This window comes from Kogia breviceps, chromosome X (genome assembly GCF_026419965.1).
Source record: "Kogia breviceps isolate mKogBre1 chromosome X, mKogBre1 haplotype 1, whole genome shotgun sequence".
NCBI classification, from domain to species: domain Eukaryota; kingdom Metazoa; phylum Chordata; class Mammalia; order Artiodactyla; family Physeteridae; genus Kogia; species Kogia breviceps.
The window spans coordinates 92,555,575-92,581,141 of NC_081330.1; the positions used below are offsets into that span (position 1 = coordinate 92,555,575).

Here is a 25,567-nt window from a genome sequence, read left to right on the forward strand (position 1 = left end):
GGCTTGACCTCTAAGGGCCGTATGCTCTCCATTGGGGTCTTTCTGGGGGCCCAGAGTTTGTTCATATTTGATTCACTGGTTACTAAACCAGCTTTTGGACCTGTTACCACCAAGAAAGCTCTGTCTTTGTCCATCGCCCTTGCCTCAGTATTGACACAGGATGTAACCTGCCCACTCTATTTCCTGGGGTGTGATGGGAGCAGAGAACTGTGAGCTTAAAGGCAGGGACTGAACTTCCAACTTCTCTGCCTGCCTCTCGCCACAATATGTTTGCACTTTCCTTGTGATTGTTTGATTAGGAAATGCTTTGGTCAGCCACAACGGTTGCTTCATAGCAACATGAGTTTAGTGGAAGTGACCAGAGGGGACCCCACACACACACTTGGTTTTAGAAACCGAGGAATAGCTAAACCTTTTTTTGTTCATGTTCCTCAGTTTTCTTGACACTTCTGTCCTTGCCCTTCCTAGACTAGGTAAAGCCAAGGCAGGGAAGGATGGCTGGCCCTCAGGTTTCATCAGTTGTCTTTGATGTCCCTCAATAATGGGGCCCTTGTGGAAGGATGTGTGTCCAGTTCTGCAGGTGAGGGTGTGGCTGTCTGCAGGATGTCTCTGGAATCTACTGGTTAAGCACATGTGTTGGAGAGTTGGTTTGAAACCTCGGCTTTTTCTAACTATGGCCTTGGTCAAATCACAGGCTTTCTGAGTTTCAAGTGTCCCATGTGTAGGACAGGGGTGATTAATGTCTACTACCTCATGCTCTCTCTGGTTGTGAGCATTGAGAGAGTGTATATGGTCAACATAATGTACGATGGCACAGTTCCTGCCACATTCTGAGAGCTCAAATGTTAGCAGGTATTATTTATTATCCTAATGTTGAAGTTTCTGCACCATTTGGCCCCTGCCTACTTCATCTTGCCGCTCTGTCCAGTTTTCCTTGGCCTCTGCCTGGAATTTGCCTTTCCTCTGTCCCAAGCCTCCAGCCTTGTCTTTCAAGATGGGTAGAGGGTCTCCTGAGAAGTCCTGTGTGACCCCATCCACATTCTCACCTCTATCTACAAATATGTCTTTACTCCTTTCCCAGTAACTGTACTATCTACTTCCTGGGCAAGGGCTATGATGCCTGACTTATCTGTGTATCTCTTAATATCTGCACCCCCTCTAGGGCCTTGCAGGCTTACAGTAGACCCCTAATAAATGTTGGATGAATAAGGGAGAGTACATGTGTGTATTTGCTTTTTGGGTGTTTGTGTGTGTGTGTGTGAGACTGGTGAGTCCAAGTCTCTATGTGCATCTCACAGTGTCTTTCTCTAGTGTGTGTGACAAGGGCTTATTTCCAGGTGTGTCAGATGGTGACTGAGTGTGGGACTCTATCTCTGACAGGTTTGTGTCTGTTTCTGAGACAAGTGCATGTCTGTGTGGGTCTGTCTGTGACAGTGCATCTGTGGTTTCTTTCTGATAGGGTGGATGTCCGTTTGTATTCCTGTGACAGATTCTGGGTAGCTATTTCTGGACAGTTTCAGTGACAACACTGCGTGTCTGCTGGTGTGTGTGTGTGTGTCTGTGACTGGGTCAATCCATGTCTGTTTTTGTGACACTGCCTATTTGTGGTTCTATCACATAAGTATATGTCTGCCTTTGGAGCAGTGCATGTGTGTCTTGAGCATCTGTGTGTCTTCCTGTGACAGACTTTGGGTCTCATTTCTGGGACAGTACAAGTCTTTCTGTGACACTGCACGTCTGATGGTGCCAGTATCTTTGTGACAAGTTCTGGCAGTATGTCTGACAGGACATTTCTGTGTCCTTGTCACATGGCAGTGTAGGTCTAGGTGAATCTATCTGGAGTGCCTTTCTATAACAGTGCATCTCGTGTCATTCTGGGACATAATTTTCTGGCAGCATGCCTGCCTGACAGTAGATTTCAGCCTCTGTGTGACAGTACATGTGTACATGTGTATCTAGGACAAGTTCATGTGAATGTGTCTGTCCGTATGTGTTTGTGTATTTCTCATACGGTGCTTCTGTGTGTGTGTCTTTGGAGTGCATGTCTGTCTGCTTGCAGCATGAGGCCTATTTTCCCAAATTTGTGACTGAGGGTATTTTACCACCTTCCCGAGCCCTCATAGCCCCTGTCTCTCTCATCCAGAAGCACACCCCAAGCCACCACCACTCTGGCTGGCTCCCACCCCCAAGAACCCCTCCCCGCCATTCCAGATTCAAGACCTGCTGACTGGGTTCATGGCTGGGTCTAGCCAGGTCTGTCCACGTTAAGGGTTCCACAAACACCCCACAGGCCGTGGCCTCCGGGCATGGGAACGGTGCCTTTGACCAGCGCTTCCCCTGAGGTGGTGCTTCAGTCTCCGGGCGGAGGCCGCCGGGCGTCTAGAGGGCCCTGGTCCTGGTTTGAGGAGCACCCTTCCCGAGACAGGGTCCTGGATAACCACAGGCCGGGATTCTTAGAACCCTTAGAAGGCCTGGCGTTATCTCCGCGCTAATCTCGAGGCAGCGGGCGGCCAACCAACTTCCTAGGAAAGGAGGCGGTGCAGTTTTTTTTTTAGTTTATATATACACATACAGACACATATATAAAAACAACTCCGCGCAACAACCAAAACAAACGCGCTTGCTGCAAAAGGGATTCCCAAAACCAGTTTTCTTCTTCGCACGCGCCCCCTCATTTGCATGCAGACCCCGCCCCCGCGGAAGATCCGGGCATGTATTTGCATAAGGGGGTACTTGAAACGTTGAGGGTGGCATGCAAATAAGGGCTGGCTCCGATTGGCTGGGGTACAGCAGGTGCTGCGTCCGGATTGATCAAAGCCAAGTGGGCGGGGCCGTCGCCCGGGGCGACTCTCTCGGGAGGCTCGTGCCCTGTCTCAGTAGCGTTGGGGCTGGCGCGCGCAGCAAATCTTAACGTATCGCTGTTTGCTGGCTCTTCTGGGCCACCAGTTTCCTTACCTTCCACCCTGGCGCCCCCAAGTCCTGGTCCCCCGGCCTCGCTGCCCCGGGCGTCGACGCCTTGCGGGCTCAGCGGGCTCAGTCTGCGCAGCTCCTCCTCCATGTTGACTAAGCCTCTGCAGGGGCTCCCGGTGGCCCCCATGACCCCCACGCCGCCGCCAGGTGAGAGAGGCTCCCCTACCGCGCGACCAGGCCGGGCGGGCTGAAGTGGTTGAGGGCGGCGCGGGGGGATGGGGAGAGGGTCGCGGCCGGCCTCAGCACGCCGCCACCCTGACTTCCTCGCCTCCGCCTGCGTAGGAGGCAAGGATCGGGAAGCGTTCGAGGCCGAGTACCGACTCGGCCCCCTCCTGGGTAAGGGGGGCTTTGGCACCGTCTTCGCCGGACATCGCGTCACAGACCGACTCCAGGTATCCACCACGAGGGTCTTGGGAGGGCCAGGTGTGTGTGTGGCGGCGGCGGGAGCCCCGGGGCTGGGATGCTAATTGACCAGGGAATGAGCCTACAGTGTGTGCGAGTGGTAGGGTCATGAGGGCTGGGATTCGGGTTGCTGAGGGTGTCTGAGGGCGCGCGCGCGCGGGCGCGCGCGGGCGTCTGTGTGTGTGTGTGTGTGTGTGTGTGTGTGTGTGTGTGTGTGTGAGTGAGTGAGTGAGTGAGACTGGGGAGTGGGGGGTCATGAGGACTCTAGACCCTGCAATCCAGGAGAGGTATATATATGTGGGAAGGTGGGGACCTAGAGTTGAGATTTTGGGGATTTTGGAGGCAGGTGTCCAGGGTGGAGCCATGAGGACCAGGACCCCCCCCCTACAGGGTTGGGGTGTTCTGGGGCTGGATGGGAAGATCGAGGGCTTGGGGTGTTAGGAAATTCGGAACTCGTCACGTGGAGTGAGGGATCCTGAAGCCTTGAGAAGGAAGAGCCCAGGGCCAAAGATGGTGGGAGAGGTGTACTTGGTTTTGGAGACTTGGAGGGTAGGGGAGAAGCTCCAGCTAATTTGGGGTTGTGGTGTGGAGTGGTTGGTTGGGATCAGAAAGACTAGGGTGAGGGTCCAAACCGGGAGAGGTCTGAGGGTCATCTGCTGGCCCGCTCACCTCAGCCTGCTTCTTCAGGTGGCCATCAAAGTGATCCCCCGGAATCGCGTGCTGGGCTGGTCCCCCTGGGTGAGTATCTTTGCAGTCCTTTTTGACCTGGTGACGCCATCTCTGACGATGGATTTCGCCTTTCTATGGTTTGTATGACTCCTTGGGCCCTGTAACGGTGAGAAGAACACTCCTTCCAGCCCATGTTTACTCCCCTGTGGTGATATCCACACCTTCATACAGTTCTGACTCACCCCAGTTCCCCTAGAGCCCTGGATTCTCCCCTCCCACCCTCTTTTCTCAGCCTCCAAACATTGCCTCAGGGGCTGCCCGCAGGGCCTGCTGGTGAGGAAAGAGGGGCAGAGGTCATTGGTTGCCATGGTGACGGTGGCTGCTTCTCTTCTGCCTTTTGAGCGCTAACGGACAACAGGGCGGGTCTGGGCAAGTTGTAGCGGCGGGAGCGCCCCCTGGCGGGCTCTGGGGAAACTGCGCCTGAGCAGGCTGTGGGACCCAGAGGGAGAAGGTGCGCCTGCGCAGTAGCGGAATTTTCATCACCGTGAGAAAACCTGTCTGCGACTGTGCAAGTCAGTGCACTGGCCGGCAGAGGGCCCCAGCTCAGGCAGGAAGGCTGCTTCTGGCAGTCCGTGTGCCCGCGCAGGGCTTCGAGAGTGGGGTGGGTTTTGTGACCAGTAACATGTATGCCTTTTATTGAGCACCAACTGTATGCCTCAGACTTTGCTTCATCATAAAAGCTTACTGTGTTCCAAGTTCCACTAAGTACTTTCATTCAACACGGTTCTAGATGCTTGGTGACAGTGACAAAATATCACATAATGACACTATTGAGTTCTTACTTTGTGCCAGTTCCTTTACAGTTAATCACTTTTAGCTATTTAACAACTGTATATTAGCACCTAGAGCGTGCCAGGTAGAATTCTAGGCACTTAGCAAAATATTACATTTATTGAGAGCTCTTTTTGTGCTAGTCCTTTTCTACTAATTGCTTTCACCTGTTTAGCAACTATGTATTGAGCTCTGCCCTGTTACCAAGCATTGTTCTAGTGTTTGAGCTATGGCAATGAACAAAGCAGACAAACCATCACACAATAATAGTATTTATTGAGTGCTAACTGTGTCAGATTCTATGCTATAAAGTGCTTTTATCTATTTAACAAACATTTATCAAGCAACACTGTGTGTAAGGTACTATTCAAGTCTCTTTACAGATATCAGTGGACAAAAACAGATAAATTACTGCATAATAGTATTTATCAGTTGCTTCTGCTGAAGGCCTTTTGTTAAGAACCACCTTCATTTATTCCTCAAACATTTCCTGAGGGAATTCCCTGGTGGTCCAGTGGTTGAGATTCGGCACTTTCACTGCTGTGGCCCAGGTTCAGTCCCTGGTTGGGGAACTAGGATCCTGCAAGCGGCACAGCCAAAAACATGAACTGAGCTCCTATTACATGCCAGATGTGCAAAGGCTTTGGATTTTTTAAAATTAATTTTATTGGAATATACTTGATTCAAAATGTGTTAGTTTCTTCTGTACAGCAAAGTGAATCAGTTATAAATATACATATATCCACTTTTACTTTTTTTAGATTCTTTCCCAATATAGGTCATTACAGAGTATTGAGTAGAATTCCCTGTGCTATACAGTGGGTCCTTATTAGTTATATCTATTTTATATATAGTAGTGTTAACATGTCAATCCCAATCTCCCAATTTATCCCTCCCCACCCCATAGCCTTAAGCTTGAATCACCTTTCCAATGGCTATGTGAGTTTAAGCCTTTAAGATGAGAGAACTGAGGCCTAGGGAAGGAAACGGGTTGCTCAAGGCCACACAGTCAGGAGGCTGAGGAGCTATGATTTAAGTTCAGGCGAAAAGTCAGCCTCAAAGCTGTTAGCCTGACGTCTGTATTCTCTTTTCTCTCCCTGCTTCCCCCCCCCTCCAGTCAGACTCAGTCACATGCCCACTGGAAGTGGCACTGCTATGGAAGGTGGGTGCAGGTGGTGGACACCCTGGTGTGATCCGCCTGCTTGACTGGTTCGAGACACCAGAGGGCTTCATGCTGGTCCTTGAGCGGCCTCTGCCTGCCCAGGATCTCTTTGACTACATCACAGAGCAGGGCCCGTTGGGTGAAGGCCGAAGCCGCTGTCTCTTTGCCCAGGTAGTGGCAGCTGTTCGGCACTGCCATGCCCGTGGAGTTGTCCATCGTGACATCAAGGATGAGAACATCCTGATGGACCTCCGCCGGGGCTGTGCCAAACTCATTGATTTTGGTTCTGGCGCCCTGCTTCATGATGAACCCTACACTGACTTTGATGGTAAGGCTTCCCTAAATCTCTGTGGGGGGAGTTTTCACCTTTTATCTTTTTGGCCTCTTGACATTTGACCTCTAGTGCTGGGGTATCCTGTAACCCTTGATCTATAGTACACCTTTATAAGGTTCTTGAATTTTAATATTAGGGGCTTTCAAGCCTTGCCCTCTAATAAGTCCACCTTCTGACAGTGCCCTGATCTTGTTCTGGGCTCTTATTCTAATGAGGGGATCCTGCTATCATCCTGAGTCTTTTTCTGGTAAGGAGGTCCTACTGTACCTTTTAAGTGCTTTTATTCCATTGAGCTTCTATTCTGGTGAGGGGACCCTGCTCATACAGTGAGTTCTCTTAATTCTAGTGAAGCAACCATACTTCCTGGGGAGGGTGGGATGGGAGAAGGGCATTATCAGAGAATGGTCTAACCTGTGGCTTGTGTGCAGGGACAAGGGTGTACAGCCCCCCGGAGTGGATCTCTCGTCAACAGTACCACGCACTCCCAGCCACTGTCTGGTCACTGGGTATCCTCCTCTATGACATGGTATGTGGGGACATTCCCTTTGAGCGAGACCAGGAGATTCTGGAGGCTGAGCTCCACTTCCCTGCCCACGTCTCCCCAGGTGAGGCCCCACCCACCCTAGCCCACCAAACTTCATCCCTCCCAGGGATTGGTGCCCCAAACTCACTGCTAATCTCCTGTGTGCTTCTGATCTGCAGACTGTTGTGCTCTAATCCGCCGGTGCCTGGACCCCAAACCCTCTGCCCGACCCACACTGGAGGAGATCCTGCTGGACCCTTGGATGCAGACACCAGCCGAGGATGCATCCCTCAACACTCCCAAAGGGAGTTCCACCCCTTTGGCCTGGTCCCTACTGCCCTAGTCCTGGCCAGGGCCCCCATTAGTTGGAATAGCCATCCCATGGCCACGCCACAGGGATAGATGGACATCTGTTGATCTGGTTTTACAGGTCATTAAAAATCCAGTGTTACTAGGGTCAGAGATTGGGGATCAGGGGTCAGAAGACATAAGCCAAGTTTACCTAGTCCCCATCCCAATCCTGCTAAGGAGACTTCCTCCCAGAACGTATGCTCTGTTATTCTGGAGGGGGTCCTTCTTTGCTTCTTGTTTTGCTAAGGGTGTTTATTTGGTTGAAATTACTTACATTCTGAGCCTGCAGGGCTCTTATTCTGATGAGCAGTAACCCCTACACTGGCACCTCCTGCTACCACCACACAAACTTAGTTTAAATGCTCTGACTTGGGCAAGGGTGCTTTCCTTCCAATACCCCAGCGGCTCTTATTTTAGCAAAGGGACCCTTTCCCCTAGCCTAGGGTCCCATATTCAGTCAAGCTGCTTGCCTACCTCAGCCCAGGGTTGTTTATTCTGGGGGAGGTAAGCCCTATTGTTGTCCCAGGGCTTTTGTGTGTGTGTGTGTGTGTGTGTGTGTGTGTTTATTCTGGGGGAGGTAAGCCCTATTGTTGTCCCAGGGCTTTTGTGTGTGTGTGTGTGTGTGTGTGTGTGTGTGTGTGTGTGAGGGGACCCTACTCTGTTATCCCAAGTGCTCTTATTCCGGTGAGGAGAAACCCCACTTTCATGATTTGGGAAGGGATGGGAGATGGACACTACTAGAGTCCACTAGGATGGGGTGGATAGTTTTGGGGGGATGGGGTGGGGGAAATAAGTCTTGTTGTTTGTTCTCCACCCTCCACCTTTTTTGGATTCTTGCTGCCTCCTTCTGAGCCAGGGTTGTCCAGTTGCTGAAATGTAAATACTTATGTATTGGGGAAGGAGAGCTCCAACTGTATCTTCCTCTTCCTTCTCCCCTGCCTGGATTATTTAAAAAGCCATGTGTGGAAACCCACTATTTAATAAACGTAATAGAATCAGAAGCGACTGGCCATTTGTAGATGTGGTGAGGCATTCGTGGAGCATACTGAATGCTGAGCCAAGAGGGAGATGGATTGGACCTCTCTGCCCACGGGAAGCCTCAGTCTTGTGGTGCCATCCTGAAGATCTTTTATGGGTTCATTTAAGGTGAAAGAAAAACTTGATTTTCCCCTCAGCTCTTATGTAGCACCCCGTGTGTGCAGAAGGGCTGCTTTGGAGATACCCTAGACATTGAAGGTGTCTGGGACACACTCCCAAATCAAAGATGGTCAGCTCAGAGGCAGAAAAAACTCCTTTCCTCCAACCCCAGGGGAGGAAATACCTTCCCCATGGGAGAAGAAAAGCCCTTTCTGGGGCTTGGTGAGGGCAGGGTGGGGGTTGAGTGCTGACAGGAATCTTCCTCGCCCTTCCTTGTTTTCTAATAACGACCAAGGTGGAGTCACCTGTTTTGCCCCTACCTTTTCACCTCTTCCTTGTCTTCTTACCTGTTCATCCCGCTCACTTCAACTTCCTCAACTTTTGACTTACCTGCCCTGCCCTATTCTATCATAGTTTCACTTGTCCCGACCTCATCTGTACCTTCTCTTGCCCTGCTTTCAACAGCTAACCTAGGGAATTTCCTGGCGGTCCAGTGGTTAGGACTAGGTGCTAGTCCTAACTGCGGTGGCCCGGGTTCGATCCCTGGTCGGGGAACTAAGATCATGCAAGCCAGGCAGCATGGCAAAAAACAAAAACAAAAAACCTGTAAACCTCACCTGCGGGCTTACCTACCCCCTTCTCACTTTTCCATTCTTAATGGTGGCTCACTTGTCCTCCCTTCTCAGTCTGAACTCTCCTGTGCCATTTCACTAGTATATCCTCAACTGCCCTGCCTTTATCTGCTCGCTTACCTGCCTAACCCTCACCTGCCCTGCTCTCTCAAAGTCCCACTTCCCTCCCAGATGCCCGCTGCCTCTCCAGGGGGCGGGGGTTGGCCTCACCGACAGAAGGGCAAAGAACTTCAGTCCAACCCGGAAGGACCCAGGAGTTTTGATGCAGAAAGGGCGGTGCCATCAGAAGGTGGCAATAAAGAGCCGAGATAGGAGACGGACAGCGGAACCAAAGACGAGGAGACAGAATGGGCGGGCGATATGGAAAGCGGGGTCAAAGAAGACGGGAGCGGGTTTAGTAACGGGAGTGGGCTAAAGAGGCTCTGTAAAGACGGCGGGAGACTGAGCCGGCTGCGTGCCCTGTCTCCGGATCCCAACGGAATTTGTAAATCCTGAGGTCGCTCTTAAACTAGCGTTCAGAAGCGAATGAGGAGAGCCACTGCTCTGGGCAGCTTCTCGCTCGCCCCATCCCCACCGGTCCCGGAAGCGGAAGTAACGGACACGGAAGTGGCCTACTGTTGCCGAGGGGACGGGCCAGGCAGATGCCAACATGGCAGCGGTGGGGTCCGGCGGTTCCCCCGCGGCGGCCGGGCCAGGGACGGTCTCCGCAGGGGCGTTGGAGCCTGGGACCGCGACTGCGGGTGAGACAGGCTGTGGCTGAGCAGTCGGCGGCGGGCCGGGGGGGCGGGATCGCTGGGGTTCAGAAAGGTTCCTCACTGAGCTGAGAGGGAGCATCCCTTACGGACCAACCTATGTGTGGGGAGTGGGGGGCTGGGAGGAGGACGTGTGTTTTGGGGGCGGGGAAGAGACCATTCTGAGGTTGATGGGGAGATCCCTTCTGCAAATGGGGAGTAGAGACCATTCTGAGTTGGAGGCGGGTATTTCCTTTTGGGGAGGCTAAGACCACTAAGACCTCATGAGTGTGTGGGGGGGGTCCGTCCTTATACAAGGGAGAGACCATTCTGAGAGCGGGAGAGTTCTTCCTTACAGAAGGGGGGCTGTTCTGAGGGTAGTGGTTTCTTCCTTGTAAAGGGACAGGGGTATTGTGAGTTAGGGTGGGGCGGGTTCTTCCTTATATGACTTAGAATATTTTGAGGATAGGGATGTTCATTATATGGGGAGAAGACCGTTCTGGGGGTCCCTTCCTGATGGAGATAGTTCATTGTATGTTGCAGTGGGAGGGGCCTTCCTTATATGGCGGAGAAAGGACGTTCTGAGGGTGCCAGACCATTCCTTATAACGGGGAGAGTTCATTGTGAGTGTGAGCCGGACAAGGGATAATTCCTTGGCTGCAGGTGGGGGTATGTGGTGGTGGGAGGATGATTGGTGTATAGGGAAATATTTCCTTATATCGTTAAGGGACCCAGACCATTCTTAGTGGAGTAACCATTTACTACATGGGATTCAATCCTTTGGACAGTGAGGGAATCATTTCTTATATTTGTTAGACCATTCTGGGGCAGGGAGGAATCAGTCATCATAGGCAGGAGGGGTTGGAGAGACCATTCTGAGTGTAAGGGAATGGAATAATTTAGATGAGAGAAAGTTCCTTAGGGGATGGACATGCCTTATACAGTGGTCTCATTCCTTGTATTAGGGTATCATTTTTCACATGAGACAATCCTTCACTAAATAGAACCATCATTTCATCTAAATCTTTGGTTGTTCATCCGTAAAATGGGCACACAGATAGTTCCTTCAGAGATCAGAGCCATGTAGGTGTCTGTTGAGGTGATCCACATAAATCCCTTATCCCAGTGATAGGCACGCAGTAAGCACTCAATAAATATCGAGGATGCAGTTGGTATTCTGCCCAGGGCAGGGTTGCTTCTCACTCAGGGGAGGGAGAGAGAGGGCGGAGGTGGGTGTCCAGTACCTGCCCCACCCATTTCCTGACACCTCAGCAAGGATTCCAGGTATGGGCTGGACAGGGAGAGGCCCATTTTTCCCTTTCTGGCTCTTCCTGCCTGTGGCTGAGGCAGTGGAAGCTGGCAGGGATCAGACTCACGTTGGGTTAGGATAGGCAGGCAGGAGGAGGAAGTAGCGGTGGCTAGGAGGATCCTGGTCGAGAAAGGAGAGGGGAGGGTGGTAGTGTGGTTATGCCACAGCAGATTTTGACCCCTTCTTCCCCCTTACTCCTTCCATTTCCCACAGCTCACCGGCGCCTCAAATACATATCCTTAGCTGTGCTGGTGGTCCAGAATGCCTCCCTCATCCTCAGCATCCGCTATGCCCGCACATTGCCTGGGGACCGCTTCTTTGCCACCACTGCTGTGGTCATGGCTGAAGTGCTCAAAGGTCTCACTTGCCTGCTGCTGCTCTTCGCACAGAAGAGGGGTATGAGCCAGGGAGGGGGGCTGCAGGGAGGGGGACTGCATTGGAGTCGGTGGGTTGCAGTGTGTGTATGTGTGTGTGTGTCTGTGTGTCTGTACCCGCTCCCACGTGGAGGGTTTGGTTGGGGGAGTATCTCTGTGTCTATGACAATGCCTAAGGACTGTGTAAGTGCGGCTTGGCTGCCTTGTACCTCCAGCTATGAGTAGCTGCATCCACATGTTTATACCCCTAACTCCCCAGGAGCTGGCTGGTAAACACTGAAGGAGTGAGACAGTCTGTGCCCATAAGGTAGCAGGTGACCCTTACATGATGATTTATTGATTTCTTTCTAACTTTTCATTATGGAGAATTTCAAACACAAAATCAGAGAAAATAATAAAATGGTAAAACATCCATGTCCCATCACCGAGATTCAACAATGATCAACTCATGGCCACTCTGCCATTAAACAGCATCAGTGATTATCCATTCACTACCAATCTATGTGTCTGTTTACCTACTCCTGCACCTTGTTATATTGAAGTATGTCCCGCATGAAGTATTATTTTGAAGTAAATTCCCTCTTATTATCTTGAGTAAATAGTTCGGTACATTTAAAATAATGACTTCAATCAGTCATGACTGCTAGAAATCATACATCAAAAACTTAACAATAATTTTTTAAGTTAATAAAATAATCAAATATCCAGTCAGTGTTCAAATTCGTAATGATTTCTCAAATGTCATAAAAGTTTAAAAATTTTTGTTTGAATCAGGTTTATATAAAGTCAGTGCTTTGTAATTGGTTGGTGTCTTCTAGGTGGGCTAGCCTCTAGGTTCCCCTTCAACTGACTTTTTTTCTCTCTGCAGTTAATTTCTTGAAGACATAAGGTTGTTTGTCTTGTAGACTTTGGGTAGCCTGGATTTTGCTGAGTGTCTCCCAGTGGTCTCATTTAACATGTTCTTCTGTCCTCTATATTTCCTATAAGTTGACTTTATTTACTAAACACCTCCCCAAAGACCTTCTTCTTTAAAATGTTGCCCAATCATTTCTCTATAAAGGCCTCGCATGCGGCTCTGCCCTAGGTATTTACACTGAAGAAAACATTCTCACCCACTCATTAGCTCCAGGGCCCTGGGAGGCAGTTTAGGAACTCATCTGCTCTGTTCTAGATTGATTCTGAGACGGTTCGAGTGAACGCTGTGTGGCAGGCCATGTTCTGGCTGTGGAGGTGGACATGTTAGCAATGCAGACGTGCATCTTGCCCTCGGGGGGCTGATATTTTAGATGGGGAAAACAAATAGCTACAGGTTAATGAATGTGTCCATGTGACTCACTGCAGAAATATGAATGTGCTTGATTATGGTGTGCAGCCCCATATACGTGGTGTGTGTTATGTGAAATATATAGCATATATGCCACGTTACCTTTCTAACACCTGGACATTTTTAAACACCCAAACCCCTGGGCCCAGGGAATTTGGGTAAAGGGTTAGAGCTTGATAATTACTCCTGGGATTAATGCCATGAAGGGCAAGGGCAGGGTTTTGTGAATGAGCATCAGCAGGGGTTCCTGCAGTTACCTTGTGCAGTGGTTGTTGGGTTTTCCTGGAGGAGGGACACTCAGATGAGTCCTAAAAGATGAACTGCAAAAAAGTGGGGTAAGATTTGCAAAGGTCTTATTATATAGGAGAGTATTCTCATTTATTGATTGGAGCAGGTCCCAACCAGACTTTCTGCTTTAGAGTCAAGCCTGCATTCTTCCATGTGACGGGGGCAAATGCTTGGTGTGGGGGGGCTGCCAGAAGGAGGCAGCCAAGTGGAAGATGGCCCCTGCCCTCAGGCAGCTCTCAGGCTAGGAAGGAACTAGGAAAAGTCTAAAAGTTGAGTCTAAGGGACTTCCCTGGCAGTCCACTAGTTAAGACTTCGCCTTCCAATGCAGGGGGTGTGGGTTCGTTCGATCCCTGGTCAGGGAGCTAAGATCCCACATGCCTTGCAGCCAAAAAAACAAAACGTAAAACAGAAGCAATATTGTAACAAATTCAATAAAGACTTTAAAAATGGTCCACATCATAAAGATCTTTAAAAATAATAATAATAAAAGCTGAGTCTAAAACTTTCCCTCTGCTCGGTAAACAGCCTCCCACCCACACTCCTAGAGCTTCTACTTCACAAGCTCCTAGTTAGTGTTGATTATTTCATTGCACAAACTGTACTGAGTGCTTGCCCTGGGGCTTTGTGCCAGGGAGGTGGGCTCTAAGATGAGTGAAATATGGTCTGTGACTCTCAGACTGAGTATCCGCAAGGCTTGCTGGAGACATGGTTGTACTGTAGAGAAACCGAGAGTACAGACCTCATTCTAGCCCTCAGGGAGTCGGAGTGTGGTGGGGAGACACAGGACCAGGCCCAGTCCTGTCCTTTAGAGGATCCCCATCTTTGGAAGTCAGTGCTAAACAGGGCTCTCCTCCCTCCACCTAGGTAACGTGAAGCACCTGGTTCTTTTCCTCCACGAGGCTGTCCTGGTGCAGTATGTGGATACACTCAAGCTCGCAGTGCCCTCTCTCATCTACACCTTGCAGAATAACCTCCAGTATGTTGCCATCTCCAACCTGCCAGCTGCCACTTTCCAGGTGAGCCCCAAGCCCAGGAACTGGCTGGGGTGGGGGATATAGGATGTTGGGGAGGGAGGGCTGCAGAGAGTGGGGGATGTGTTTCCTCCAGAATGTCCATGGATCTTCCTCAACCTCGGTTTCCTCATCTGTGAGAACTGGGAATGGAAATGGTAATAGTAGCTACTCACTGAGATGATTAAAAGAAGTAATATCTGGGAAGAGCCCTTGGTTGGTGATGGATAAGCTTTAGGCTGTTTACAAGCAACCTTTAAGATGGTGTAAAAGCCTGGATTCTGGGGCCACGCTGCCTGGGTTCAAATCCCAGATCTGCTACTTTCCAGCTGTGTGATATTGGGCAAGTCACGTAACCTCTCCATCTCATCTTTAAATTGGACATTACAATAACACACTTCATATGTGAGGATTAAACGAATTCATGTGAAGTGCTTAGACCCACACCTGGCACATAGTAAGCTCTATGTAAACGTTTACTGACGTCATTTCATGGCTGATTCATTTGTATCAACCCATCGTTATCAAGACCTCCCTCATCAGGATGTTTACCATTCATTCATTACCTGCTGTGTGAGGTGCTTCACATACATCAGGTGTATTTACAGATGGTATGTCAGGGCTCAGACAGGGCAAGTGCTTTGTCCCTCATCACACAGCTAGGACATGGGGTTGGGATGTGCACTTGGGTGTGGCCCAGGACATCCTTGCACAGCCATCCTCCTGTGTACTTTCTGGAAGGCGCCTCAGAGCTATTTAGCTGCATCTCAGTCAGTGGCCAGTGGCTGGATATTTTTGCTGTTTTTATGGTTATCTACCCAACCCTGTCCCTGCATTGTGCCTGGGGGCCCACAGTGGGTGCCGTCCCCCACATGTACATGTTGGGGGTCGGGAGCAGCCCTCAGTGTCTTCCGCATGCCACTCGCAGGTGACGTACCAGCTGAAGATCCTGACCACGGCACTGTTCTCCGTGCTTATGCTGAACCGCAGCCTTTCCCGGCTGCAGTGGGCCTCCCTGCTGCTCCTCTTCACCGGAGTCGCCATTGTCCAGGCACAGCAAGCTGGCGGTGGGGGCCCGCGGCCACTGGATCAGAACCCTGGGGCGGGCCTAGCAGCTGTCGTGGCGTCCTGTCTGTCCTCGGGCTTTGCAGGTGTCTACTTCGAGAAGATCCTCAAAGGCAGCTCAGGCTCCGTGTGGCTGCGCAACCTGCAGCTGGGCCTCTTTGGCACAGCCCTGGGCCTGGTGGGGCTCTGGTGGGCCGAGGGCACCGCTGTAGCCCACCGCGGCTTCTTTTTCGGGTACACGCCTGCTGTCTGGGGCGTGGTGCTCAACCAGGCCTTCGGCGGGCTACTGGTGGCTGTTGTTGTCAAGTATGCCGACAACATCCTCAAGGGCTTTGCCACCTCCTTGTCCATTGTGCTGTCCACTGTTGCCTCCATCCGCCTCTTTGGCTTCCACGTGGACCCTTTGTTTGCCCTTGGCGCAGGGCTGGTCATCGGTGCCGTCTACCTCTACAGCCTGCCCCGAGGTGTAGCCAAAGCCATAGCTTCCACGTCTGCCTCCACCTCTGGGCCCTGCACTCACCAGCAGCCTCCGGGGCAGCCGCCGCCACCGCAGCTGTCTTCCCACCGTGGAGACGTCAGCACGGAGCCCTTTCTGCCAAAGTCAGTGCTGGTGAAGTGAGGGCTGGCGGTGGCGGTTGGGGGGAGACAGGGAGGGACACTGGGTGGAGGGTGTTGGGCATCTGCAGGACCCAAGTTGCCACCGGGGCCTGGCTCCTCTGGGGTTGGAAGGGTCTTCTTCCAGGTTGTCGAGACTTCCGGAAGCTTGTGGGACTAGGGCAGGGCGTCACGTGAACCCTTCCTTGTAGCCAGGGGTTTTTAGAGCTGCCTCCTCTGTCTCAGTTTAACCCCTTTGGGGACCGGGTTGGGGGTGTTGTCATTCAAGGCTTTTTTTGTCTGCCCCCCTCAGCCAGAGGCGTCCTGTGTCTCATGCCTGGGAGAGTCCCTCCCAGCAATCCCTCCACCTGTGTAGGGACAAATTGGACAAAAATCCTACAGCTCTTTAGTAATGACTGATGCCTACGTGTGGGGTTCTGATTCTGATAGCTCGAGGCCTTCTCTCCTCCCTGACAACCACACTGGATCATATTAGTAGCTCTTTTTGTGGCCTTGGGGCAGCTTCCCTAACAGGGACTTGAAAATGGGCCTCTTGTGAGCACCTGGGGAGAGAGGAAGGGGGGCGACAGCTGAGATTTTTGCATCAGCCCATTCAGGGGGAGGGTGCAGTAGGGGCCATTTGTTTGTGATTTGGGGGGTTGTGGTGTAATCAGATGAGTGATCTAGGGTGTGGGTTAAAATGGAGAAGGGAGGTCCTTGATGTGGCCTAATCTCATGGAATCTAAGACACCGTCAGTTGCTGGATGCAGGGTTATTTTCCAAGATATCCTGAGAGGAAAAATAAAGCTGCCAGCCACACTTGTGATACCCCACTGGCTGTATGAGGCACCCTTACTTCATGGGGAGGGGTGTCTTTAAATTCTGAAATGTGGAACCTGCCCCCTGCACTCCCCAGAGCTTATTGACCCCTTAACTGTCTCCCAGGCTGTATACGTGTGTGTGTGTGTGTCCCACAGGCTGTATACGGGTGTGTGTATGTGTATGTGTGTGTGTGTGTGTGTGTGACGCACGATGCCTGGGCTGTCTTTGCTATATGTACATAGAGCCATTGGATCTTTATTTTTGATTAATTTGTTCTGATTTTTTGGTTTGTTTTTTAAGGAACTGTAATGAACAAATGTCAGGATACCCAATGCCAAATAAAGATATTGTATTTATTTAGTCCATGTGTACCTTTCTGACCCAGGGGACCCGCTCTCTCCACATGGGCTCTGTTACTAACCCTGGGGACTACCAGCCTCACTAGTCATCCTCTCTTGCTCAGGACGTCCACCTGCCAGCCCACCCCAGCTTTCTGTGTTTTTCTCTCCTCCCCGTTCCCACCACAGGTTGCTCACCAAGGTGAAGGGTTCCTAGCCGCTGGGATTGAAGACGCTGGCCTGGCCTCGCTCTCCCTTCTTGCCCTGGTCCAGCCAGGACCAAACGCTCTGATCAGTATTGGGGGGGTAGACACCGAACCCCCTGTCCCCACACCCCCTCTCCCACGCAGGGCTGACATGACTAAACTCTGGTCCAGACAGGACCCAACCACCCCCATGCCCCTGCTACCCCTACACTATTTCTTAGGTGAGTTTTTGTAAATAAAATGTGTTTTGCATCTTGCTGGCTTGGGTTGGGAAGTCTCAAAAGTGTGACAGAAGGAAGCACTCGGGTCTCATTGGCACGATCCACTGAAGAGTTTTTATTAACGCCAGGGCGGGCCACAGTGGGGAAGGTTCAGTCCTGTTGCTTGGTCCGGGAGGCCTCGGCATTGGCCCGGAGCACAGCCCCCGGGGATGGGTAAGGGCGCTGCTGGAAGAGGGGCCCAGCTGCTGTCGTGTCTGCACCCGTCTTGGCCTCATTCCGCTTGGGGAGTCCTGTTGACCATGTGCCCCTGGGGGTGACAAGGGGCGGGGGCAGAATGTATAATATGTGTACTGTGGCAGGCACCTCCCACCCACAAGTGACAAAGGGGGAAAGGAGACAGGAAGAAAGGAATGGTCAGCGGTGCAGTGAGTCAAGAGGAAAAAGGGGGCTTCCCTGGTGGCGCAGTGGTTGAGAGTCCACCTGCCGATGCAGGGGACACGGGTTCATGCCCCGGTCCGGGAAGATCCCACATGCCGCGGAATGGCTAGGCCCGTGAGCCATGGCCACTGAGCCTGCGCGTCGGGAGCCTGTGCTCCGTAGCGGAAGAGGCCACAACAGTGAGAGGCCCGCGTACCAGTTAAAAAAAAAAAAAGGAAGGGCTCTTGAGGGGTGGTCAATTACCGGGGTGCATCTGAGTACGAGCTGGGGTCCATGGGGTCTAATTCTTCATCCTTCCGGCTTGCCACTGTGGAAGTAGGTGGCAGAGTGGGGTCTTCGACGGGGGCACAAGGAGTCTCGGATCACCGAGCCCTCCCATCCCCAGAAGAAATGGAGCCTGAGGCTGCCAGGCCCCAGGCTCAGGCACTCATGTGAAGCCAAGTGAGGGCTTGCTTACATTGTGCCCCCCTCGTGCCTCCCTTGCCTCACCCCAGCTTACCCTTCTTGCTCTTGGGGTAGGGAGCCAGTTCCTCCCGGCGATGGTGGCGTCGTTCTTTGCCCTCTTCCCGGTCCACCTTGTCATACACGCGGTCGCGGTCCCGATCCCTGTCCCGCTCTCTCTCTCTGTCCACCTTGTCATAACCACGCTCCCGGTCTCTGTCAGACTTCTCATGGCTCCGTTCTGACTTCTCATGGCCGCGTTCTGACTTCTCATGACCTCGGTCCGATTTCTCGTGGCCCCGGTCCAATTTCTCATGGCTCCGATCCAACTTCTCCTCAGCATCTGGGGACACGAAAGCCTTGTGACCTTCCCCCTCCCACCTCAGGACCCAGAAGCCTCTGCCTTCAACAGCCTCCTTTGCCTGGGGCTGGGCCTGCCTGGTCTTTTACCTGACCCCTCTCGGAGAACTGCTAGAACACTCGAGGCACCCTTGTATCCGCCAGCTCACCTGCATTACTGCTCCTGAGCTTCTTGGCAGATTTGGAAACAACGGAGTTGGGATCATGTGGCGACAGCCAGGACACGAGGTCTGTGTCCGCATTCCAGTAGTAAGGAAGCCCACTGCAGGGCAATGGGAAGGAGGGAGGGAGGGAAGGAATGTCAGCACGGATATCCTCTCCTTGTAGCCTCAACTCTTGTCTCCCCAGTCTCTGCCTGTACCTGCCCCATGCCAGGACCCTACAGGGAGGACCCCCAGATCTCTTCCTTTGTGGCCCCCATTTACCCCCAGCCCACCCCCCTGCATCCCCAGACTCACCAGGAAGGGTCAAACACCTTGTACCAGCTTGGTGGCAGGCCCTCCAACCGGGTAGCCTCATAGTCCACAGGATCATCATCATAGTCCTCGGCAATGATTTCTTCCTCTGGTTCTGGGCGAACAAGGAGGAAAGGAGGACAGCAGTAAGGACCAGAGGGATCCCCATCCTGAAGTCAGGGCCTGGGGAGACACATTCACATTCACATGGACCACGTGTGTGTGCCAGGTCTCAAGTGCCCTAAAAAAATATTGCTCACATTCCAAATCCAAGTATCTGAATATCAGGATTTACCAAAAAATTTACCCAAATCTGTTCTGTTTCTGGGTTCAGATATGACATACTGTTACCTGAACTTATCTGGTTTCAGACTTTAGACAGGGATTCATTGAAAAACATGTATCCATATTTATTCAGTTCCTGAGTTCAGATAGTATGTGACACCATACTTTCCAAATCTATTTGGATAAAATTAGTTTCAACAGCAAAGGGTTTATCTATAAATATGTCCAAATCTGTTCAGTTCCCAAGCTTGGCAAATATGAGGTTTCTGACTCTGGTATATTGACTAGCAAGTTTGGATAGCAAGGGATTTATCCAAACGCTTCTCTGAATCTATTCAGTTCCTGAGGCCTACAACTGTTGTCAGTTACTATCAACAGAATAAAAAAGGTGTATGAGTACCTGGACCTCTGTAGGTCTATCACAGATTTCACCTATGGATATAGCTAACAATGAAATATATATGTCAGCAACAGCAGAGTGCCTGTCACACAACAGGCCCAAAATAGATGTCAGCTATAATCATCGGTATTGTTAGTAAGATATATACAATCAGCACAGGGCCTGGTACCAACAGCCTTAAAGTAAATCATATCAATGATCGTTATCAGTATTATTAACCAAAGATCTATGCTTGGCACACAACAGGCTTGTAATAGATGTCACTTATCAATAAAGTGAAAATAAGATGAATTTTCCAGTACCTGGAACACCTTAGCCCAAACTAGATGCCAGCTTTTACTATTATTTACAATAAGGTAGAAGTACTAGCAACAGCAGCACAGTAGACCTAAATGATAGATCCTATCATTATTTTATATACTGTTCACCATAATGTGTATGACAGACACTTAAGTAGACCCAAAATACATGTCAGCTATTGATATGGTGAACAATAAGGTATATATCACCAGCACAGTGCCTGGCTCCACAGTAGGTCTACTTATGTTATCTACTAGTATGGTAAAGAACAAAGTATTAGCATCCTGGCACAGTGCTTGGCCCACAGGAGGCTGCGGTAGACGTCAGCTTCTGTCAACTGTTACTATCCTTACTATTAAATAATTTGTAACCACTTCCAGGGATTGATGGATGGATTAAACTTGTGATATAGAAGACCCAAAAATACACGTCAGCTGTCAGTATTATTAAGGATGAAATGTCTATTCCCCGTCCCCACCCGCCTCCTCATACGGTAGGAATGGATGTCAGGAATACGCATTGTTAACAATGAAATGCCTGCCACCCCACTGCTTGGTGCGAAGTAGGTCCAAGCTAGGTATCAAGTGGCAGTATCAACAACAAAGTGCCTGTCAAGCCTGGCACATGGTAGGCCTATCTGCTCTTAGCTCTCTCACCGGGCTCCAGATGTTTGAGAATGCCTCTCTTGGCCAAGCGGGTCTGCAGCGCAACGGGCAGAGGCATAGCGGATAGCAGACACACCTAGGGAAGAACAGACAGACCAAAAAACAGCTCAGATAAGGACTGAATCTGTATCTTGTAACCAAGCGCCTCCCCCCAGCAAGTACTCATCTGGACCCCCACCTACACTAGGAGCTGGGCGACAGACCCTACGCTAAAAGGTGGAAGGGATAAATGGCAATATTACCAAAACTGTCACCAACCCTCCTCTCCAGGGCCGGGTGCTCCAGGCCCGGGTTCCTCTCCCAGGCCCAGGCTCCGCCCATTGCCAAAGGGGCCAAACGCGGCTGCCCCTCGCCCCAGAAATGGGCTCACCCAACTTTCCCCGAAGACTACTGGGTGGAAGGAACCAAAGCGCTGGGATGGGGGAGCAGAGTGTAACACCTCCTCCAGCTCCAAAAAATGCGCCCACCCCGACATTACCAATACAGTCACGCAGGTAGTGGAAAGCTGACAGAATGGCCGTCTCTCTCTCTCGTCGCTTCTATGATTGTCAGGCCTACACGACTCTCTTCGCCCAAAGCTCAAAACGATGCCCTCTCTCTCCGACCCTAACGGAAACTGTGCGACGCTCAGGCTGCGGCGTACAGATGACACAAACCTGGCTGGCCAGTGAGAGTGCGCCTTGGTCTGACTTCTGGCAAAACGACCCAATCATTGCCCTGGAATAGGTGGAAAGCTCGGACGCCTGTGTGCATTTACGGTGGGGGCGTGGCCCAGCCGGGGCATAGCCAGACTGCGCGGCCGGACGCCGGCGCCATGGAGGAGTACGCTCGGGAGCCTTGGTACGGCGAGGGGCGCAGGCCTTGGGACTGTTACTGGGGCGCCACAGCCAGCGGTGGGAGGCGGGCGGGGGAGGCACCGGCCACACAGTGCCACGTCCCAGACTCGGGAGACTCTTAGACGTTTGTTGTCTCCTTCTGCTCCCCTCCACTTGCTTCCTCCTACTCGGGCTCCGTTAAGAGGGGCCACAACTGTGTGCCTAAAGGAGAAGGTGCGGTACAAGGACGAACCACTCCACGTTTCCCTTGCCTTCGTACCTTCCGGTCTCTCTTTGTTAAAGGAAAGGCACGCTGGTCGAATCCATTCCAGCCGAGGGGGTGGTGTGGTGTTGAGCGGTGCTGGATCATCCCCACGGTCTGCGCTTGGTTTTTCCCAGTTGCGCGGGTTAAAAAAAAAAAAAGAAAAAGAAGAGGGCGTGGCTTGGTTGGACGTGCTCATTGTGGGAAAAGGGGGTGCGAGCCCGTTCTGCTTTAGTAACAGTGCTAGCTTAACACTTCTGTAGCGCTTATTTAAACTTGCCAACTCTTTCCTTGTTATCAATTCATTTAATCATTGATAGTAGTAAAGCGGTTGATTCCTTGGTTGGCTGCGAAGGGGAGGGGCGGACAGGGCAAAGACTAATACTTTCCCCCCTTCGCACTATTTCTTGCTTAAATGAGGGGGAAAATAATCTATTATCTGAAATTCTGCTTCCCATTTGGGTGACTTAGTTTCTCCCAGTTGGAAAGAGTCGTTGTGACATGGCAAGAGGGAGGGCTCACATTAACCCCATCCTCCCCTTCCCGCTTGCAGCCCATGGCGAATTGTGGATGATTGCGGTGGCGCCTTCACTATGGGTGTTATCGGCGGTGGAGTCTTCCAGGCCATTAAGGGCTTCCGCAATGCCCCTGTCGTGAGTCCTGGCCTTCCCTGGGTGGTGCGTGGGTCCTGCCCTGCCCACGTGGGATACTGTTCTGAAAACTGCTTGGAGCTGCCAGTCACATGCACTTATTCATAATGGTACCTGCTCACCTACTATATGCCAGGCCTGGCTCCAGGATCTGGAAGTTTGGAGGAACTGCAAACATGACCTCTGCCCCTCACCCCCCGACCCAGCTGGAGCTCCTCTGTGGAAATACTGTGATGTCAAAAGGGTCATCACCAAAACCTAAATGTGTGTGTGCAAAGCCAGTCAGATTTTACCTAGAGGCAGATTCTGGGTTGGAAGCCTGGATAGAGGGAAGCGACAGGAGTTTAACTGGCAGGAGGAGGACAGCCTTAAAGCTGAGAAAATGCTTTTAATTTAACGTAATTGATCCCCCCCTCTCTGTCTCTGACAAACCCCCTCCCCTTCCTGGGAGACCTCATCAAATGTCATGACTTTAAATGCCATGCATTTGTCAAGGTCTCTGCAATTTCTCTGTCTAGCCCTGTCCCTGTCCTCATCTCCTGGAGCCCTGGAGCTCTGTTTCCTGGATCTTTGTCCAGGTTTCTCCCTCTCATCCTCAAGGTCTCAGCATAAATGCCCCCTCCTTGAAGAGGTCTTTCCTGATCCTTCAGCCACTGTCATAGCTTTTTATCCTATTTCCTCTGGGGTTCTTATTGCTGTCTGAAGCTACCTTATCTGTACCCTTATTTAGGATCTGTCTCCCCCACTATAATGTGAGCTCTGAGAGGGTAGGGGCCAGGTCTACCTTGTTTATTGCTGTATCTCTGCATACAGCATGGTGCCTGGCACATAGGTGCTAAGTAATGAATGAATGAATGATTTCTCATCCCAGCTCTGAGAGTACCTATATTGGGGTACTCCTCAGCCCCCTAGTTCTTGGCCACTTCCCCACATCTCTACCCCTGATACCCCTACAGGTTTCCTGCCCCCATCCCTCTCTTAAAAGCTAGAAACCTTGTCTGCCAGTGGCCTCAACAGGGCTCTGATTCCTGTCCTCCTCACTCTCCTCCAGGGAATTCGGCACCGAATGAGAGGCAGTGTCAACGCTGTGAGGATCCGAGCCCCTCAGATTGGAGGTGAGAGGTTTGGGGAGACAGATATGATAACAGAGTTGAGGTGGTTGCTCCTTTGAGTCTAGACTGCAAGTTGGGGGTCCAGATTCTAGTGCCAACTCTGCCTGGGACTTCTGGGGGAGTGACATTTCCCAACAATTTCATATGGGTGAGTTCTGGAGTTTAAATCCAGGCCTGGCTCTTCCCTGCTGTGTGACCTTGGGCTAGTGGCTTAACCTCTCTGAACCTCATCAGCAACATGGGGATGACAAAACAGTAAGTTCTGTAATTTATGTAACTTGGGTAGTACTTACTAAGTGCTGGTTGCTCTGTTAAGTGCTTTGATAGTATTAACTAATATAAATTTTCAGAAGTCAAGTAACATGCAGTGCGTAGATCAGGTCCTGGCACACAGTAAGACTTGAGTAAACATTTTAACTATTGTATTATTAACTGACTTTGCTAACCCCTTTTCTTCTCCCTGAAACCAAGGTCAGAATTCCAATTCTTTGTGGTAGTTACAAAGATCAAAGTTGCTCTGTTAAAGCCATATAGAAGGGAGTTGCCTGGTGGTCTGGTGGTTAGATTTCTGGGCTTTCATTGCCGTCACCTGGGTTTAATCCGTGGAAAGAGAACTGAGAGGAATGAGTGTGTGGCGGGGCCAAGAAAAAAGCCATATAGAAGCAGATAAATCTGCCCATAAACACTTGTCAACCCCCTATGAAGGTGAAGGGAGTGCCGATGGCAATTACAGACAGATTGAAGGAGCTACCACAGAGAGACAGATGGGGGCTCTCCCCTAGGAGTTTGCCATCTGCCTTTGCCTCTGGATTTTTCCCCCCGTTCTTTGCCAGACCGTTCAGGCCTTGGGAGTCCCTGGACCCTGAGCCGTATATTCTGGGGATTCCCCACAAACACTAATTAGGCCGTGGTCCCCCAACAGGTAGCTTCGCAGTGTGGGGGGGCCTGTTCTCCACCATCGACTGTGGTCTGGTGCGGCTGCGGGGCAAGGAAGATCCCTGGAACTCCATCACCAGTGGAGCATTGACCGGGGCTGTGCTGGCTGCCCGCAGTGAGTGCCCCATCCCCAGGCCCCAGCCCCTTCCACCCTGTTCTGCCTGCTCTCACCTGTCTTCCGTGCCTCCTTATTCCTCCAGGTGGCCCATTGGCCATGGTGGGCTCGGCAATGATGGGAGGCATTCTGTTGGCCCTCATCGAGGGTGTTGGCATCCTCCTCACTCGTTACACTGCCCAGCAGTTCCGCAATGGTGAGTTCCTGGTGAAGCTGGCCAGGGAGAGGTGGGAAATGCTCTGCCTTGCCTCCTCCGCTCATCTTTATCCAATTCTCCCCGCTCCAGCACCCCCATTCCTGGAGGACCCCAGCCAGCTGCCCCCTAAGGAGGGTACCCCGGCCCCAGGCTACCCCAGCTATCAGCAGTACCACTGAGGAAGTGACCACCTGTCATCGCCACCATGGGAGCTCCTCCTCGGTTCCCTCCGCGATGATCTACCTCGAAGGGAGGGCTGGCTCCCAGTTGGCCCTGGGACCCTCCAGAGAGGGCCTCTACTCTGTTCCCTTATCCCAGGTTGGGGGTGGGGCACCCCAGCTGCCCTGATGGATGGGTCCCTTCTCTCTCAGGCACCCCAGCCCCCACTCATATGTAACAAGCTCTCACCCCAGTCCCTTTGCATGGTGCCCTGATCAGTATTTAAAGCCAGTTTTGAAATGCCTATGTCTGTACTCCTTGAGCCACCCATTGGAGCTGCTCACTAGGATAAGGGGTAGAGCCCTCTTCAGGGACTTGGGAGCCCTAGGATTTGGAGTCCCACAGAGAGTGGGCTCTAGTAAAGGTTTGTGGGATGAATGTGTAGGAGGGGGAATGAATCCAGATGTGAATAGTACATGAATAAGGGGGGCAAGTGTTGAATCACAAGCAGACGGAAGAGGAACAGGCTTGGGAAAGAAATGAGTGAACACAGGATTGCTGGGGTGGAGGGGTGGTTCAGCATGTGGCACCTCTGACTCCTCTCCCCCATGTCCCCATTGCAAAGACTGGGAAATCTGACCTCACAGTGAACTCTGTCTTTCTGGATACCAGTCACCCCGTTTGT

At 51.5% G+C, this 25,567-nt stretch overlaps 4 protein-coding genes across 9 annotated transcripts; 3 read left to right on the top strand and 1 right to left on the bottom strand.

Moving 5' to 3' along the window:
* The first annotated feature begins 2,833 nt into the window (after positions 1 to 2,833).
* Positions 2,834 to 8,243, top strand: PIM2 (Pim-2 proto-oncogene, serine/threonine kinase). Of its 2 annotated transcripts, XM_059051437.2 has the most exons (6): positions 2,834 to 3,117; positions 3,253 to 3,362; positions 4,060 to 4,110; positions 5,990 to 6,362; positions 6,797 to 6,973; positions 7,071 to 8,243. In XM_059051437.2, exons 1-6 carry the CDS (start codon positions 3,057 to 3,059, stop codon positions 7,232 to 7,234), a joined length of 936 nt encoding a protein of 311 aa, XP_058907420.1. In that variant the 5' UTR covers positions 2,834 to 3,056; the 3' UTR covers positions 7,235 to 8,243. The 2 variants fall into 2 exon arrangements, with proteins under 2 accessions (XP_058907420.1, XP_058907419.1); XM_059051436.2 differs by lacking the exons at positions 2,834 to 3,117; positions 3,253 to 3,362 and having other exon boundaries at positions 3,883 to 4,110.
* Positions 8,244 to 9,616: 1,373 nt separating this feature from the next.
* Positions 9,617 to 17,329, top strand: SLC35A2 (solute carrier family 35 member A2). 3 transcript variants are annotated; one of them, XM_059051428.2, is made up of 5 exons: positions 9,617 to 9,751; positions 11,265 to 11,447; positions 13,902 to 14,053; positions 14,976 to 15,712; positions 17,056 to 17,329. In XM_059051428.2, the coding sequence occupies exons 1-5, from the start codon at positions 9,661 to 9,663 to the stop codon at positions 17,081 to 17,083; spliced, it is 1,191 nt and encodes a 396-aa protein (XP_058907411.1). In that variant the 5' UTR covers positions 9,617 to 9,660; the 3' UTR covers positions 17,084 to 17,329. The 3 variants fall into 3 exon arrangements, with proteins under 3 accessions (XP_058907411.1, XP_066878957.1, XP_058907412.1); XM_067022856.1 differs by having other exon boundaries at positions 15,566 to 15,712; XM_059051429.2 differs by lacking the exon at positions 11,265 to 11,447 and having other exon boundaries at positions 17,056 to 17,170.
* Positions 17,330 to 17,388: 59 nt separating this feature from the next.
* PQBP1 (polyglutamine binding protein 1) lies at positions 17,389 to 21,734 on the bottom strand. Of its 3 annotated transcripts, none has more exons than XM_067022857.1 (7): positions 21,294 to 21,734; positions 20,629 to 20,713; positions 18,991 to 19,102; positions 18,682 to 18,794; positions 18,231 to 18,515; positions 17,975 to 18,038; positions 17,389 to 17,600 (listed from the first exon to the last, which is right to left on the bottom strand). In XM_067022857.1, the coding sequence occupies exons 1-7, from the start codon at positions 21,348 to 21,350 to the stop codon at positions 17,444 to 17,446; spliced, it is 873 nt and encodes a 290-aa protein (XP_066878958.1). In that variant the 5' UTR covers positions 21,351 to 21,734; the 3' UTR covers positions 17,389 to 17,443. The 3 variants fall into 3 exon arrangements, with proteins under 3 accessions (XP_066878958.1, XP_058907422.1, XP_066878959.1); XM_059051439.2 differs by lacking the exon at positions 21,294 to 21,734 and adding an exon at positions 21,116 to 21,283; XM_067022858.1 differs by lacking the exon at positions 21,294 to 21,734 and adding an exon at positions 20,880 to 20,994.
* Positions 21,380 to 25,186, top strand: TIMM17B (translocase of inner mitochondrial membrane 17B). Its single transcript, XM_059051442.2, has 6 exons — positions 21,380 to 21,477; positions 22,268 to 22,367; positions 23,416 to 23,479; positions 24,399 to 24,527; positions 24,613 to 24,723; positions 24,814 to 25,186. Exons 1-6 carry the CDS (start codon positions 21,452 to 21,454, stop codon positions 24,900 to 24,902), a joined length of 519 nt encoding a protein of 172 aa, XP_058907425.1. The 5' UTR covers positions 21,380 to 21,451; the 3' UTR covers positions 24,903 to 25,186.
* Positions 25,187 to 25,567: the final 381 nt, after the last annotated feature.

Excerpts from the sequence above, each read along its gene's own strand:
- PIM2 (XM_059051436.2), top strand. The coding sequence starts at position 3,883 with ATGGTGGGAGAGGTGTACTTGGTTTTGGAGACTTGGAGGGTAGGGGAG. Across the intron at positions 4,111-5,989 it reads TGCTGGGCTGGTCCCCCTGG|TCAGACTCAGTCACATGCCC; the intron begins GTGAGTATCTTT and ends CCCCCCCTCCAG. Across the intron at positions 6,974-7,070 it reads CCCTGCCCACGTCTCCCCAG|ACTGTTGTGCTCTAATCCGC; the intron begins GTGAGGCCCCAC and ends TCTGATCTGCAG.
- SLC35A2 (XM_059051428.2), top strand. The coding sequence starts at position 9,661 with ATGGCAGCGGTGGGGTCCGGCGGTTCCCCCGCGGCGGCCGGGCCAGGG. Across the intron at positions 9,752-11,264 it reads GCCTGGGACCGCGACTGCGG|CTCACCGGCGCCTCAAATAC; the intron begins GTGAGACAGGCT and ends CATTTCCCACAG. Across the intron at positions 15,713-17,055 it reads ACGGAGCCCTTTCTGCCAAA|GTTGCTCACCAAGGTGAAGG; the intron begins GTCAGTGCTGGT and ends TTCCCACCACAG.
- PQBP1 (XM_067022857.1), bottom strand. The coding sequence starts at position 21,350 with ATGATTGGGTCGTTTTGCCAGAAGTCAGACCAAGGCGCACTCTCACTG. Across the intron at positions 20,714-21,293 it reads CACTCTCACTGGCCAGCCAG|GTGTGTCTGCTATCCGCTAT; the intron begins GTTTGTGTCATC and ends GTTCTTCCCTAG. Across the intron at positions 18,039-18,230 it reads CTACCCCAAGAGCAAGAAGG|TGGCAAGCCGGAAGGATGAA; the intron begins GTAAGCTGGGGT and ends CTACTTCCACAG.
- TIMM17B (XM_059051442.2), top strand. The coding sequence starts at position 21,452 with ATGGAGGAGTACGCTCGGGAGCCTTG. Across the intron at positions 24,528-24,612 it reads GGCTGTGCTGGCTGCCCGCA|GTGGCCCATTGGCCATGGTG; the intron begins GTGAGTGCCCCA and ends TTATTCCTCCAG. Across the intron at positions 24,724-24,813 it reads TGCCCAGCAGTTCCGCAATG|CACCCCCATTCCTGGAGGAC; the intron begins GTGAGTTCCTGG and ends TCCCCGCTCCAG.